This window comes from Pan paniscus, chromosome 6 (assembly GCF_029289425.2).
Source record: "Pan paniscus chromosome 6, NHGRI_mPanPan1-v2.0_pri, whole genome shotgun sequence".
Lineage (NCBI taxonomy): Eukaryota > Metazoa > Chordata > Mammalia > Primates > Hominidae > Pan > Pan paniscus.
Genome location: NC_073255.2, coordinates 95,442,463 through 95,460,695, shown reverse-complemented (window position 1 = coordinate 95,460,695; position 18,233 = coordinate 95,442,463). Strand labels below are relative to the sequence as shown.

At 37.3% G+C, this 18,233-nt stretch overlaps 1 protein-coding gene across 1 annotated transcript in view; it reads right to left on the bottom strand.

The window, feature by feature from the left end:
* PTPN12 (protein tyrosine phosphatase non-receptor type 12) overlaps positions 1–18,233 on the bottom strand; it is a 102,865-nt gene that overhangs the window by 29,514 nt on the left and 55,118 nt on the right. Inside the window, exons 7-9 of the mRNA XM_003805268.5 lie at positions 12,729–12,788; positions 9,823–9,965; positions 3,293–3,359 (exon numbers count right to left, since the gene is read on the bottom strand). Coding sequence (XP_003805316.1) covers positions 3,293–3,359; positions 9,823–9,965; positions 12,729–12,788 — 270 coding nt within the window. The remainder of the gene's footprint in view (positions 1–3,292; positions 3,360–9,822; positions 9,966–12,728; positions 12,789–18,233) is intronic.

Sequence of the window (18,233 nt, the reverse complement as noted above, 5' to 3'; positions counted from 1 at the left end):
TCAGCATTCAAGATGGGGAGACAGTTATGTCCAGCCAAAGTATGACTGCAGTATACAGGGAATAAAGAGGCTATGGCTAACTGTTGAGTGTGTGCAGCTACAACATAGTTGGATATCAAAGGAAGGTTATCCCATAAAAAGTGAAGGAAATATACATAAGCACAGCAGATTCAATGTATAATCTATGTGGGGAATTGAGAAGTTTGATGTAAACAAAGCCTAAGACTAAAAGAAGGAGAAGGTACTCAAAGGAGAGAAGATAAGGATATTTGGGATCAGACTGTGAACATAATAAAGAGACTGAATTTATTCTATAGGCCAGTATCTCCTGGATTGCCTATATAAGGACCAGCTAAAAGACCTAGGTAAAAATATAGATCCTTTGGCTCCAAGTTGGGGAACTAAATATGAAACGACCTAGACAATTCTTTTGTGTATATGGAATTGCGACTACTGCAATAGGCAATGTTGACATGAGAAGATCTGATATTCACACAATTTTTGTATCAAGGAAGAGGACAGTCTGAAAGAGTGAGAAACTGGCGGAGGTTTACAGAAGCAGAAATATCATAACTGTTATCAACAAGAATATTTTGGAGTGATTAAGACGGAAGGGTTAAAAATGATTTCCAGGTTTGCTGCTTGGAAGTCCTTATATACATCATAAGATTTTTTTTTTTGTTTTTTTGTTTTGTTTTTTTTTTTTGAGACGGAGTCTCGCTCTGTCGCCCAGGCTGGAGTGCGGTGGCGTGATATCCGCTCGCTGCAAGCTCCGCCTCCCGGGTTCACGCCATTCTCCTGCCTCAGCCTCCGGAGTAGCTGGGACTATAGGCCCCCGCCACTACGCCTGGCGATTTTTTTTATATTTTTAGTAGAGACAGGGTTTCACCGTGTTAGCCAGGGTGGTCTCGATCTGCTGACCTCGTGATCCGCCCGCCTCGGCTTCCTGAAGTGCTGGGATTACAGGCGTGAGCCACCGCGCCCAGTCAAGATTTTTACATGAAGACTTAACAACTAGGCCGGGTGCAGTGGCTCATGTCTGTAATCCCAGCACTTTGAGAGGCCAAGGCAGGCGGATCACCTGAGGTCAGGAGTTTGAGACCAGCCCGAAACACGGTGAAACCCCATCTCTACTAAAAATACAAAAATTAGCCAGGCATGGTGCCGCGTGCATGTAATCCCAGCTACTCGGGAGACTAAGGCAGGAGAATCGCTTGAACCTGAGAGTCAGAGGTTGCAGTGAGCCAAGATCACACCACTGCCCTCCAGCCTAGGCAACAGAGTGAGACTCTATCTCAAAAAAAAAAAAAAAAGAGAGAGAGAGAGAACTATGTTCAAAATACACAACTTTTATTTTATTTTATTTTTTGAGACGGAGTCTTGCTCTGTCACCCAGTTTGCAGTGCAATGGCACAATCTCGGCTCACTGCAACCTCTGCCTTCCAGGTTCAAGCAATTCTCCTGCCTCAGCCTGACAAGTAACTGGGATTACAGGCGCCGGCCACCACGCCTGGCTAATTTTTGTATTTTTAGTAGAAATGGGGTTTCACCATGTTGGCCAGGTTGGTCTCAAACTCCTGACCTCAGGTGATCCGCCCACCTCAGCCTTCGAAAGTGCTGGAATTATGGCATAAGCCATGGCACCTATCCAAAATACACAACTTTTAAAATGACCAGATGTTTGTTTTGTTTGCTAGCATTCATTTATGTGTCCCTTCTCATTCCAATTTTAATATTTGACTTTTATGTTAAAATGTGATAGAATTCCAGTTAAATTTTGTTCACTTAAGCATTTTCATTTGAGAATTAGATGATTATAGTTTTTGAGGAAAAAAATATTTAACCCCAGAGGGCTTTTTAAGGAACTGTTTAACATGTAAATATTTCCTTGCAACAATAAAAAATGGAGAGATGGCAGGGAAAAAAGAGAAATAAGGGGAAGAAGGAAGAAAAAGAAAAAATAAACATTTTATTAATTCTCCTCTGTACAAGACAAAGATGAACAATTCATGGAAACTATAAAGCTATGAAGGATTAAAGGCGCCTCTCTAGAAATGAACACATTATGGAACCAGCAAAAGAATCAAATGTATACATAATGAAGAGACTTGTTTTTCAAATCTATAATGAAGGCTGTATCTTATTTATCTCTGTATCATCCACAGTATCAAACACTATTTCTTGGAAAAAGCAGTAGTAGGAACAACAATCACAACAGCAACAGTAATCAACACTAACAATAAACTGAGTACTTACAATTTACCACATAGTTCTGAAGAACTTCACAAAAGTTAATTTATTTAATTCTTATGCATTACTACTACTATGACCCCTATTTTCTGATAAAGAAATAGAGGCACTATGGGATTAGTATTTTGACCAAGATCCCACAGCTAGTAAATGAGAAAGCCAGAATTATAATCTGGGCAATTTGGCTCGAGTCAGCATTCATAGACTACAATACTATAATGTCTCCAGCAGGCATAAATACATACTGAGTGAAATACACTTATACCTAGAATAAACATAAAAGGCAATGGGCCAGGCACTGTAGCTCACGCCTACAATCCCGGCACTGTGGAAGGCCGAGATGAGTGGATCACCTGAGGTCAGAAGTTCGAGACCAGCCTGGCCAACATGGTGAAACCCTGTCTGTACCAAAAATATAAAACATTAGCTGGGCGTGATGGCAGGCACCTGTAATCCCAGCTGCTAGGGAGGCTGAAGCAGGAGAATGGCTTCAACCCAGGAGGTGGAGGTTGCAGTGAGCTGAGATCGCATCATCGCACTCCAGCCTGGGCAACAAGAGTGAAACTCTATCTCGGGGAAAAAAAAAAAAAAAAAAAAGGCAATGAAAATTTAGTATTGGAAAAGTCAGTAACAGTTTATATCCTAATGCAAGTATTCACTCACCTAGAACACTGTCACATTGTTGCCCGATGCATCCTATCAAAGGCAATATGCAGCAATTATACCTTTTCTCCACCTTTATTTTTTATAATCATTTTATTTTTTAATTATTTTTAGAGACGGGGGTCTCCCTATGTTCCCCAGGCTGGTCTCGAGCCCCGGGGCTCAAGCGATCCTCCCACCTTGGCCTCCCAAAGTGCTAGGATTACAGGCGTAAGCCACTGTGCCCAGCCTTCACTACCTTTATTTCTTACTTAATAAAACTACTTTGGAAAAAATAACATGTATAATAAAATATACACTATAATTTACTGCAATTATAATTAAGTTTGAAAATCATAATAGATCAATTGGACATAATGCTACAAAAAATTATTCTTACCCCAGCTTTTAGTAAATTCCACGTATAATCTATGGCACAAATGGCACCTGTTCTTCCACAGCCTGCACTAAGGATATAAAGTTTGAAAAACAATTGATTTTTGTGATAAAACAACTATAAAATAAATGTGGATAGACACGTTAATATTCAGAAACAAAAAATCATTTAAGAAGTTTGACAAAATTCTACTTATTAATAAACAAAATACAACTTACAGTGTGTTCATGGCAACATCTGTTACACAGAATACATATACATATACACTATGATTTTTCCTATACGTACATACCTATGATAAAGTTTAATTTATAAATCAGGCACAACAAGAGATTAACAACAATAACTAATAATACATTAGAACAATTATAACAATCTATCACTACTCACTACCTCACTACTGTTGAGGTTTGGGCCATTATAAGTAAAATAAGGGTCATGTGAACATAACCACTGGGACACCATGACAGTCCATCTGGTAACTGCAGTATCTACTATGTGACTAATGGGCTGGTAGAGTCTACAGTGTGTACACACTGGACCATGGGATGATTTATCTTGCAAGCAGGACATACTTCCCCATGCTTCTCAGAATGGTGCAGCATTTAAAACCTACAAAGTGTTTACTTCTGAAATTTTCCATTTGATATTTTTGAACTATGAGTAACTGAAACTGAGGACAGTGAAGTCTTGAATAAGGAAGGCCTATTGTCTATCTTTTAAACATTTCATTTAAGGGGTTGGGCGCAGTGGCTCATGCCTGTTGTCCCAGCACTTTGGGAGGCCAAGGCAGAAGGATTGCTTGAGCCTGGGAGGTCGAGGCTGCAGTAAGGCCATGATGGCACCAATGCATTCCAGCCTGGGTAACAGAGTGTGACTTCATCTCAAAAAGAAAAACAAAAATTAATTTAAGGAACTTCCAAGAGTAAGTGACACAGAGAATAGCTACTAAGTTGTCACTCTGGAAGTCTAATGCTACATCAGAAAATGTGACTAGCTAACAACGTCTTACAGAGACATTTATTCTATGTTCAAGATGGCTCTTGTGGCTGGGCGCAGGGGCTCATGCCTGTAATCTCAGCACTTTGGGAGCCTGAGGCCGGTGGATCACTTGAGGTCAGGAGTTTGAGACCACCCTGGCCAACACGGTGAAACCCCATCTCTACTGAAAACACATAATTAGCTGGGCGTGTTGGCAGACACATGCAATCCCAGCTACTCAGGAGGCTGAGGCAGGAGAATCACTTGAACCGGGGAAGTGGAGGTTGCAGTGACCCAAGATCGTGCCATTGCACTCCAGCTTGGGCAGCAAGAGTAAAACTCCAACTCAAAAAAAAAAAAAAAAAAGATGGCTCTTGTTTTAGAGTACAGGAGGAAATGGTACATCATTTCAATCTATAGAAGGTATAGGAAAGGTGAAGAATGCTATAAGCCCTAGAAAACGGATTGAGCGACAGCAGTGATTTCCACAAAAGAACAAGACAATGATATGCTCTCATATCCCAGAAAACTAATGGGAGCTGGGGACTTTAGAGTAACATACCATAGGTTTTTTTATTTTAAAACATGACAGGCTGGGCTCAGTGGCTCACGCCTGTAATCCCAACACAATGGGAGGCCAAGGAGGGCGGATCACCTGAGGTCAGGAGACAAGCCTGGCCAACGTGGTGAAACCCCGTCTCTACTGCAAATACAAAAAAAAAAATTAGCCGGGCGTGGTAGTGGGCGCCTGTAATCCCAGCTACTTGGGAGGCTGAGGCAGGAGAATCACTTGAACCTGGGAGGCGGAGGTTGCAGTGAGCTGAGATCACGCCATTGCACTCCAGCTTGGGCGACAGAGCGAGACTCCGTCTCAAAAAAAAAAAAAAAAAAAAAACACATGACAGAAGTATTTTAAAGTAACTGCTTCTCAACTAGAGAAAGGCTTATGCATCTTAGAATTGAAAATCACTATGAGTAATTATAAGATGTTACTGACATCACCAGAATACTCTTTGGCAAAAACCCCCACAAAGTTGTGTAGCATTTTAATGCATATTTTGAAATGTATACCTATCAGCAGTTTGTTAAATATGTAACCTAAAATTCCTGATAAAAGTACACTATAAACAACCTAGAAAGATTTTTAAAAACTCTTAATAATAAACATAATCAATTATATTAATTTTTAGTTGATACATTTGTGAATTCTGTGCATCAAAACATTCATAGAATTTTAGTTGAGTTACTGGGATAAATTATATATATCTAAAATTTGATAGTTAAAAGTATAACATAAAGATACAGATAACCAGATCAATGAAACACAATAGAAAGTTCAGGAACAGATCTGAGTACATGTAACATTTCTTACATAACAGTGAATTCTCCAGAGATCAGACCGTTCAGTAAGTGGCAAAGGAGAAGTTAGCTATCAATGAAGAGCAAAAAATTAAATTCTGATCACATACCTTAACCATAAAAAATCCAGGTGGATAAAAAAAAAAAAAATATATATATATATATATATGATATAAACATATTGGATATTTATCCAATGATAAATGTTAAAAAGTAAATCTATGAAAGTACTAAAAATATATGCAAAATATATACACTATTGTGTTAGGGAAAGACTTTCTATGTACAAATATCTCAATGGACAAAAACCATTCAAAAATCTGACATGACAAAATGAAACTTATGTATTGCAAACAGGCAGAAGACAGGAAAAACCATGGTACTGACAACCAACATGAATAAAAGTTAATGTCCTCAATATATAAAGCACTTGTATAACTATTAAAAGATGAGGCCGGGCGCAGTGGTTCACGCCTGTAATCTCAGCACTTTGGGAGGCCGAGACAGGTGATCACCTGAGGTCGGGAGTTCAAGACCAGCCTGACCAACATGGAGAATCCCCAACTCTACTAAAAATATAAAATTAACCGGGTGTGGTGGTGCATGCCTATAATCCCAGCTACTCGGGAGGCTGAGGCAGGAGAATCACTTGAACCCAGGAGGCAGAGGTTGCAGCAAGCCAAGATCGCACCATTGCACTCCAGCCCAAGTGACAGCGCAAGACTCCGTCTCAAAAAAAAAAAAGGAAGAAAAAAAGCAAACAAAGGCTGGGAACCGTGGCTCACACCTGTAATCCCAGCACTTTGGGAGGTGGAGGCGGGCAGATCATGAGGTCAGGAGTTCAAGACCAGTCTGGCCAACATTGTGAAACCCCGTCTCTACTAAAAAATACCCAAAATTAGCTGGGTGTGGTGGTGTGTGCCTGTAATCCCAGTACTCGGGAGGCTGAGGCAGGAGAATCGCATGAACCCAGGAGGCAGAGGTTGCAGTGAGCTGAGATCGTGCCATTGCACTCCAGCCCGGGCGACAGTGCAAGACTCTGTCTCCAAAAAAAAAAAAAAAAGCAAACAAAAACATAACACACAGTATTGGGGAAGGTATAGGGAAATAGGTACTCTCACATACTGCCAGTGGCAGAATTAAGTAGCATCAATTTTCTGGATAACACATTAAAAAATACTCATTAAAATACTTTAAAAGTTTATGTCCTTGACCAACAAATCTCACTTCTGGATATTTATCCAATAATAACTTTGTCCTAATAATTGCAGGTGTGCTCAAAGATTTAACAATAAGATGGCCATTAAAGTAAATTAAAAACAAAAAAATTGAGTGGCCACTAAGCATTTAAACTGCTGTTTAAAATAGTTGAGGCGGAGGTTGCAGTGAGCCGAGATTGTGCCACTGCACTCCAGCCTGGGCAACAAGAGCGAAACTCCGTCAAACAAAATAAAACAAAATAATACTGTATGTACACATACACACACTGAAAGGACACATTCTCGAGTTTTAACAATGGTTATCTCCAGTGGAACTAGTGGAAAGCAAAAGAATTTTCTTGCTTTTATGGATGTGTTTTCTAAGTCATTACAGTTAACGTACTGTTTTGATTGTCTAAAAATATTTAACGGTCAATTTAGTTTTTGATGAAAAGCCTTCCTATACAAATGGATTTATGATTGAACAGGAAATTATTTTAACTAACTTATAAGAAGTCAAAGTGAAAGCAATTTCTTTATCTTTTAATTCTATAATTAAACATATTGTTTATTTTTAACTGGTCAATCCTACTTAATTAAATGGTCAACTAACCACTGAATTAACCACAGAAAAAAATAGTTTTAATGAACCAAGTTGTTAACTGATTCCCACATCTCCACCAGCAAGTTACTTTCCTGGCCCATGAATAAAAAGTAGCCCTTTTACTTCATTAATTATGAGCATTACGGTCAAACCAAGTGAATAGGAAAACTATCTTCAATGCTTCAACTCCACTGAAAAAATATTTTAACTATGTAAATAATAAAAAATAAATCTCTTAAGTTTGAAAAATCTCATTTACTTTTTATAATAAATGTGAATGCAGGTAACAAGTCCCTTAGAGGAATAAATTGATAGCAGTCTTATGAAGTAAGTACTATGACTGTAAGGCCTTTAGAAGAATCTAATGTAAACTAAAAATTCAGAGTAGAAAACCTGTCTAAGGATTCAAGTAGCTTCTACTATGTAGAAACCCATACCTATATAATGAAATTCCAAAAATTAGGTTTCAAAATATCCTGTATCACCCATATTATAATGATACCTATATTCTTTTTTTTTTTTTTAAAAGATAGGGTCTACTATGTCATCCAGGCTGGAGTGCAGTAGTGTAATTGGTGTCTACTGCAGCCTCAAAGTTCTGGGCTCAAGCAATCATCCTGCCTCGGCCTCCCAAAGCACTGAGCCACTATACCCGGCCATGACACTTATTGCAAACATTTAGTATTTTCTTGACTAATTCAGTTTTGTGCTTTTCCTTTTAAAGGGGTATTTTCCATTACACTCCTAAATCCATAATACAAATTTAGCTTTGTTTTATGTATTACATATAATGTATACATATACATATATGTGCATATGTATTATGTATATTTAGCTTTGTATTACACATTAATATATTACCTATGTATTATGTATTTAGCTTTGTATTATTTGTATGAGAATGACCAGATGACAGAAATAAGCCAAAATGTTAGATTAAGAAAAGTTGGTTATCTTAAACTGATTTCTCTTAGCTAAAATATATTATACATTAACTCCCCTTCTAGAATACAAAATTAACTGCCCCCCAAGAATAAACAAATCTCATGTTCATTCCCCCAAAGTCAAAGGAAGAGTTTACGTGATTTCTTAACACATCCAAATTAGTAATTTTGCAAAACCTAAATGAACTTCAAATATTATTTGAATAAATGAAAAGATTTCTATTGTGCAATTTAAAGTAGGTGCACCTATACTTGTCCTTTCACATTCAGAGGTAGCTTAACTAGGTCAGTAATCATTGAATTTTATGTAATCCTTATAATGAAGTAATCTACTATAAAACATAATAAAAATGTCTAGTAAATGTGTATCAATAGTTTATATTACTTTACTACAAGAATGCTTGCTTCCTGCTTTAAATTTTTCAGTAGCTATAAATTATAAAATTTCATGATATGACAGGCAGTGGTGCAAACGTGGAAACTGATGTTCCCCAAGAATAAAAACAGCATTTAGTTTTTCATCAAATCTAAAACACACTTTTTAATCTCAATGTAACAGCTCTGAGATTGGTACGTATCTTACCACCAATGGCTTCTTACAAATGACATTTTCCCCTTATAATTGGCAGTGATTTTTTTACTGTTAATATACATAATAATGGTGTGTCTTAGAATTGATGATATCTTAGATCAATAAGACCTACGTATGTACATCTTACATATATTAAAAAAAGAAAGTCATGTTGCCAGGCGTAGTGGCTCACGCCTGTAAGCCCAAGACTCTGGGAGAGCAAAGTGGGAGAATCACTTGAGGACACGAGTTGGGATCAGCCTGGGCAACAGAGCAAGACTTGGTCTCTTAAAAAAATTTTTTTTTAATTAAAAAAAATTAGTTCAGTGTGATAGCACATGCCTGTAGTCCTAGCTACTTGGGAAGCTGAGGCAGAAGGATCACGTTAGGCCAGGAATTTGAGTTTACAGTAAGCTATGATTGTGCCACTGCACTCCAACCTGGGCATCAGAGCAATATCCTGTTTTTAAAAATCTCATGTCAGTGTTTATCAGGAATGAAAATTGCTTGGTCATTGTTTCAGGGAAATTGATTAAAAGAAAATACTACCATACTGACTTTAAAAAGTAGAGTATGATGAGGATCTGAGATTATATGCTCTAATCAGTGAACAGTAAAAAGAGTATGTTCTATAGCTTCCCACCATGTGAATACTATTTTCAAATAGATGATCCTGTGTTTTAATGCAACAATACTCTAAACGGTCTGTGAACCAAATGAGACCACATCAACTTACAAGGCCCTAGTCCCAAACATTATATCAAGGCTAGGAGAAATTCAAGATTACTAACATATTAATGCAGAAATAAAACCTTGTGTAACATCAAACTTAAATAAAAATAATGTATTTATAAACTTGGGAAATTCTTTTGTACCTGCAATGAATACAAATAGGAACATCTTCATGTTCTTGATATTTCCTCATTAAGCTTATCATGTCCAGAATAGAATCAAATGATGAAGGAACATCATGGTCTGGCCAGTTCACATAATGAAACTGATACAGCCTACGAGATTCCTTCAAGAAAAACAGAAAGTCAACAATTATGAAAATACTTTGCAAAGTTTAAAGTTGCACAGCTCATTTAAACTGCCATTTCTAAGAAATTTGTGTGGCATTTAGCACTGCTTTTAAAAAAACCCAAATAAATAACAGCTGACACTTATTGACTGTTTAACACATGCCAAATACCTAAGGGCTTCACATGTAACAATTTAATTTCCATGAGGAAAGTACTGTTAATACCATCCTCATTTTATAACTGAGATATACAGATAAAATAACTTGCCCAAACTTTCCTAAGAAGTGACAAGTGTGGGCTCTAAACCAGGCAGTTCTACTTCCAGAGCATGTACTGTAAACATTACACTATATATACTATTTAACTAATCTACACTATTAAATGGATGAGCAATATACCGTAAGCACCATGTTAGAGTAGGTTAGAGTAGTATCCATTGTAATCAGAAGACTAACAGAACATTAAACTGAAAAAGAATGGAGAGATGAATTTGTCCAATGCCAAACTCACTAGTCTTCTTACAGATTAGTGGTTCTCAATATACGGTCTGGGTACCCCCTCCCCTCAACCCTTTTGAGGGAGTCTATGAGCTTTAAATAATTCTCAGAATAATACTAAAATGTTACTTGCCTTATTCTTTAACAGCCAATACAATATATGCTTATGTATTCATGTTTTTTAAAAATTTCTCAGTTTTAATTTCAAATATAGTATATACTGAAAGATATAACCCCCAGAAACAAAAACTTTGGGATCCTCAGTAACTTTGAAGAATGTAAAGGAGTACTGATGTCAAACGTTTTGAGAATGGTTATTGCAGGTGTTTAACAGAAAGAGCAATACTCGGAATCTAAGCAAACCATACTCAAATTCCTACTTTGGCCATTTCCTAAATAACTTCAGGTAAGCTATTTAACTTCTTAAAGCTTCTGTATCTTCATCTACGTGCAACAGACGTAACAGTATCTGGATATGATGCAGTTAGCAGAATTAAGATGCCTGATCTACCACAGAAATTCATTAAGGTACTTATTATTATTACCGTAGATTAAAAAATTAGCAACCAGTCCAGATTCAGTGGCTCACATCTGTAATCCCGACACTTTGGGTGGCCAATGCAAAAGGCAAGATCACTCAAGGCCAGGAATTTGACAGCAGCCTGAGCAACATGGCAAGACTTCATCTCTATAAACTATAAAAAATTTAGCTGGGTTTGGTGGCTCATCCCTATAGTCTCAGATACTAGGAAGGTGGAGATGGGAGGACTGCTTGAGCTCAGGAGTTTGAGTCCAGCCTGGGCAATATATAGTGAGACCCTGTTGCCAAAAAAAAAAAAAAAAAGTCGGGGCGCTGTGGGGGGTTTCAACTAAAAACAATATATATCTAAATGAAGACTTAGCTTTGATAGTGACTTTTCTTTAACAAATTGTAAACTAGTAAAACAGGGTAATAATTATATAAACAATGCAATAACCTGCTTACTGCAATAGAATAAAAATATTTGCTGCAAAGAAGGTATAACTATTCCAAATTTAACAAATTTAGGGTATGTTATAATTAATATTACTTTTTATGTAATGTGATAAGCATAAATGTCAAGACACTAAATATTACACTCTCATTTTCGTCTTCGTAACTAAAAAATTACCAAATTTCATTAATTATGTTAAATAACATAGTATACTATTTATATAGCTTGTTTTATTTTCTTAGTAGCTAAAAGTTGATTAGTTTGCAAAGACAAAAACTAACTTCACATGCTTTAAAAATAAAAATTGCTGATACTTTTTTTACTTACAAAAAACTATAAAGCAGATATAAAGCAAAATAATATATATTATATATATTATTTGCATTTTGCAGATATAAAGCAAAATAATTTTCTAGCAAACCCATTTTACCAAATAAAACATTTAGGTAGTAGTATTATATTTTCTATTTTTAAAACATTTATTTTATTTTTTATTTTATTTTTTGAGACAGAGTCTTGCTCTGTTGCCCAGGCTGGAGTGCAGTGGCACCATCTTGGCTTATTGCAACCTCTGTCTCCCAGGCTCAAGCAATTCAAGTGCCTCAGCCTCCTGAGTAGCTGGGATTATAGGTGTGCACCACCATGCCCAGCTAATTTTAGTATTTTTTAGTAGAGATGGGGCTTCGCCGTGTTGGCCAGGCTGGTCTTGAACTCCTGGCCTCAAGTGACCCACCCACCTCAGCCACCCAAAGTGTTGGGGATTACAGGCGTGAGCCACCATACCTGGCCTCAACTTTTATTTTGGATTAAGGGGTACATGTGCAGCTTACATGGGTGTATTGTATAATGCTGAGGTCTGGAATACAAATGATCCTGTTACCAAAGGAGTGGGCATACTACCCAATAGGTGGTTTTTCAGCCCACGCTCCCCTCCCTCTCTATATCTTCTCTTTGAAAACTATTCTCTATTCTCAAAACCATTTTTGAGAGTCTCCCTCTGTTGCCCAGGCTGGAGTGCAGTGGCACAATCATGGGTCACTGCAGCCTCAACCTCCCGGGCTCAGCCTTCTGAGTGAGTGGGACTATGGGCACATGCCACCATGCCCGGCTAACTTTTTTCTTTCTGTAGACACAAGATCTCACTATGTTGCCCAGGCTAGTCTTGAACCCCTGGACTCAAGTCACCCTCCCACTTCAGCCTCCCAAAGTGTTGGGATTACAGGCATGAGCCACTGCACCCAGCCTGAAAACTATTCTTACAGATAGTCTATAAATGGTAAGTACCTACATTTTGAAATTCAAGTAAGAGCGTCCTGATGAAGTAGTCTGTTCTTGCTTGTTCATCCTCCTAAATAAAGAGAAACATTTCTAAGTCAGTGAAAACGTTAAAACAAAAAGACACATCAAAACAAATAAAATACTTGTATCAAAGTCCACAATATAAAATTAATCTTTAAAATTCCAGATGTACCTGATAATTATAAAAAAATTCTAAAAGTCATCAAACATTTGAAATGTTTGAAGTGATAGACATGCTAATTATCCTGATTTAATCACTCCACATTTTAAATTACACATACATGTACCAAAATCACATGTACCCCATTAATAAGTATAGATACTATGTGTCAATTAAAAATAATAATAAAAGGAAAAAAAGAGCTAGTAAGCCATGAAAAGACATGGATGAACCCTAAATGCACATTACTAAGTGAAATAAGCCGATCTGAAAAGGCTACATACTGTATGATTCAAACTATATGACTCCTGAGCTGGGAGCAGTGGCTCATGCCTGTAATTCCAGCACTTCGGGAGGCTGAGGCAGGTGGATCACTTGAGGTCAGGAGTTCGAGACCAGCCTGGCCAACATGGTAAAACCCCATCTCTACGAAAATACAAAACTTAGCTGTGTGTGGTGGCGCGCACCTGTAATCCCAGCTACTCAGGAGATTGAGGCAGTAGAATTGCTTGAACCCAGGAGGCAGAGGTTATAGTGAGCTGAGATAGTGCCACCACACTCCAGCCTGGGCGACAGAGCAAGACTCCGTCTCAAAACAAACAAACAAACAAACAAAAACAAACTATATGACTTCTGAAAAAGGCAAAACTATGGAGACAGTAAAAATAATGACTACCTAGGGTTGGGAAGGGGGTGAGATGAATGAATAGGTGGAGCACAGGACTTTTAGAGCAATGACACTATTCTGTATGATACCACAATGGTGGATACACGTCATCATATATTTCTTCAAACCCACAGAATGTATAGCACCAAGAATGAACCCTAATGTAAAATGTGAACTCTTGGTGATAATGACTTGTCAGTGTAGGTTTGTGAATTGTAACAAAGAGACTGCTCTGGTAGGGAATGTTGATAATGAGGGCTACATGTGTGGGGACAGGGTGTATATAAGAAATCTCTGTACCTTCCTCTCAATTTTGCTGTGAACCTAAAACTGCTCTAAAAAAATTAGTCTTGAAAAAGTTAGGCAGTGGCTCACACCTGTAATGCCAGTAGTTTGAGAGGCTGAGGTGGACGGATCGCTTTAGCCTAGGGGTTCAAGACCAGCCTGAACAATATAGCAGAACCCTGTCTCTACAAAAAAATACAAAAACTAGCTGGACATTGAGGCGTAAGCCTGTGGTCTCAGCGACTTAGGAGGCTGAGGTAGGTGGATCACTAAGCCCAGCAGTGAGGCCAAGGCTATATAGTGAGCTGCGATCACGTCGCTGCATTCCAGTCTGGGTGACACAGTGAGACCCTGTCTCAAAACAAAAAACACTAAAAAAAAAATTTTTTTTTAAACCTTAAAATGAAGTCTCCTATCAGATAAAGTCTCCTAACAGATAGACCCAAACAATATGTACAAATAAGAAAAGTGAATTTGGGGATCAAGTTACCTACTAAACTAAGAAACTTGAAGAAAAAAAAAAGTTCATTAAAAAAATTTGTATAGACAGTAAAGAAAAAAACATCAATTTGCTTTTGTAAGTTTTACTTATACCTAAAAAAAAAGTGTCTAAACGAATTACTTAAGCATCTACCACCCAATAAAATATCTGCAAAGTAGTAACCACCCCCAGAATCATGTAAATATAAATAGAATGTCATTCTCAGTACCAACCACCATATCCTATCTTCAACCATTTTACCTTTCCATAACACATGATTTTCCCTAACATTCAAGTTTCAATTAACTGGATAGCAACTGAATAAGGAAGAGGGAAGAACACCCCAAATTATTATTATTATTGTGGTTGTTGATAACATAACCACTTTAAAGGTCTCTTACTGTGATTTAGTCAAAGTGTTAATCTACATCAGTCTATCACTAAGCAAATTATTCTTTTTGCCTTATTGGTTAAAACTACAGATAGTTTAGAACAAGGATTATGAAGAACAACGGTGTATGTTGTTTTATTAATAAAAATAATACTATTATACCTGCTTTAATTTTTAAAATTACAGTAATTTACTTTGAACTTTTCAAATAATATTTGAACTTTTTCAAATATTTCTGTAAAGGACCAGATAGTAAATATTTTTGGCTTTTTGGGCCACAAAGTCTTTGTCTACACAACTTTGCTATTGTGATAGACAAATTCATAAATTAATGCATATAGATGTGTTCTAACAAAACTTTATTTACAAAACAGGCAGTGGGCTAGATCTGAGCCATGGGTAGTGTGCTGACATCCAGTCTAAGTGGTTACATGTGGCAACATGTGATTGAGCTCCTGCTAACCAGTCTTCACCCTTTCACCACCACTTTACCCTTGTCCTCATCCCACATCGAGAGAGAGCTCTAGAAAAGACAGTCATTTCTCAGTCTCAAACTCTGACTGCCAAGTAGTCAAATGACTTACTACGAATATTTTTACCAACATGCTATTTATAAATTTGATTTTTCTTTGCAGTTAAGTCAATGATAACAAATCCCGAGTTGTCTGAACCAATTATAAGACAAACAAATTACCTTCCATTTTAAAATTATCAAAGAAAATATTTCTTCAGCATGGATCAATCCTGACGCTGACAAATTAAACCAAGTCGTTACTAATCAAATCAAACCAAACCACTTATCTAGAGACCTTTCAAGTTATCTGTTTTCTTTTTAATAAATCTTTCTCCATGTTTTGTTTTCTTTGTGAACCATTTATAGAGATATATCTTTTAGTTTAACTGAAAAACCATCCCCCAAGAATCAATTCATTTTCTACATTATAAACTATTGCATTCTTCCTTATATCCATTATTGTAAATTGTTTACTATTCCTGACTCTCAAATGTTCAAAAATTTCAAGTTGGTTTGTTGTTGATGTTAAGCACTGTATAATTCTCTTGAATTATAATATTCACTATAGTTATCTTATTACATCTAAATTTACAAATGTTTGGCCGGGTGTGGTGGCCTGTAGTCCTAGTACTTTGGGAGGCCAAGGCGGGCAAACTGCTTGAGCTCAGGAGTTTAAGATCAGCCTGGGCAACACAGGGAGACCTCGTCTCTACAAAAAGACAAAAATTAGTAGTGGCCCATGCCAGCAGCCCCGGCTACTCGGGAAGCTGAGGTGAGAGAATCACTTGAGCCTGGGGGATTGAGGCTGCAGTGGGCCATGATCAGACCACTGCACTCCAACCTGGGTGACAGGGCAAAATCCTGTCTCAAAAAGATATATACAAATAAAACTTTAAAAATAGATTTACAAATGTCCAAAACAACCATACTACACAGAACTAGGTTTCTACACTGTCGAGGAATCTAATATTACAGATTTCTTTCTGGATTGGTGAAGGAGGGTTGGTATTTCCCCACTGAAGTAGACAGTGTGGTGTGTATTGGGTATTATTCAAGCCAAATAAAATGAAATGCAGTGGGATTTTTAACGTTTTTAAAAATGTTAATAATGTCTCGCTATTTTGCCCGGGCTTGTCTCAAACTCCTGGGCTCAAGCAATCCTCCCCACCTCAGCCTCGCAAAGTGCTGGGATGACAGGTGTGAGCCACTGCACCTGGCCTAAAATTTTTACATTTACCCCACAAATAGTTAATTCTAATCAGCACCTTAAGAATATTGACTAAATACTACATCCAAAAAGTTCAATGGTGAGTTATAGTTAACATTATAAAAACAACATTGATTTATAAAGTAGACAGCATAATACAGATTCAGTCCTATCCTTTTTTATGTCAACCTAGAAAGCACTAAACTTTGGGTATGTATGAGAGGAATTCAGAAGTCATGAGTATAACTAAGTCATAAAATTATGGAGTTCAAGAACTCAGCAATGACAAGTAAAACCACAGAAATTATATTTCGTTTAATCATGGAAAACAAAGTCAAAAACAAGAAACTCTGAATAAGGAATGTGATATTCAATTTTATCTGTCAACTTGGCTGGGCCACAGTGTGCCCAGAATATTTGGTCAAACATTATTCTAGTTATTTCTGTGACACTGTTTTTGGAGGAGATTAACATTTAAACTGGTAGTCTCTGAGTAAAGCAAACTGTCCTCCATAATGTTGTTGGGCCTCATCCAATCTGTTGAAGGCCTGAATACAACAAAAGGACCAGCCTCCTGAAGCAAGACAGAATTCTCCAGCAGGCTGCCTTCATCTGCAACATCGGCTCATCCTGATTCTACAACAGACTTTTCCAACTAGAACTGAACATCAGCTCTCCTGGGTCTCCAGCTTATCAGCATTCAGACTGAAACTGCAGCATTGGCTCTCCAGGATCTCCAGCCTACCCTGCAGATTTTGGACTGGCCAGCCTCCGTAACTGCCTGAGCCAATTCCTCGTAATAAATCCCCTTAAATGTATACACATGCACACAGACGCATGCACACACACTCTTATTGGTTCTGCTTCTCTGGAGAACCCTAATATAGGCAAATTCATTAATTTTTTTTTTTTTTGAGATGGAGTTTTACCCTTGTCGCCCAGACTGGAGTGCAGTGGTGCAATTTCAGCTCACTGCAACCTCCACCTCCCAGAGTCAAGCAATTCTCGTGCCTCAGCCTCCCAAGTAGCTGGGATTACAGGTGCCCACCACCATACTCAGCTAATTTTTGTATTTTTAGTAGAAAAGGGGTTTTGCCACGTTGTCCAGGCTGGTCTCGAACTCCTGACCTCAAGTGATCCACTCGCCTTGGCCTCTCAAAGTGGTAGGATACAGGCATGAGCCACCGTGCCTGGCCTAAATTAATTGATTTTTAGGTTATGTTCAATTACAGTCTTTTTATGGCACCTAAAGAAAACTTGGTTCTATTTTAAAATTCACTTATATTTTCCTTCTTTTTGTCCATGCCTTTCTTTTTCCTACTCCTATTTCCTTCACTGTTTTCATTTTTTTATTCATTTTCTCAGATTTTTGCTGTGTTAGCTTTTGAGCTTGAATTTAATTCATTTCCAGAGGTCATTACATATTAAGAAAACATTTTAAGTTTCATATCAAATAATCTGCCAGACAGGACCAATCTTTACTTCCAGTATGGTAGGTCTTAAACTTATCTTTATATATAATTATAACAATTTTTGAGAGCACAATTAGATATGAAGGGTTAATATGATACACTGTACTCCAGTTACCAAGTCTTTCCCATTTAATCAATTTGAAATGAATACACGATTTCCAAATATTAAAAGCACAGTTACTTCATTTACATGTAAACACCTACTATCAATTGATATACAAAGACTAACACACAATCAATATAGTAAGATACAAGGAAAATATGCATTTATGAAGTCAACCCAAAAGCTTCCAAATTTAAAAGCAGTATATAAACAA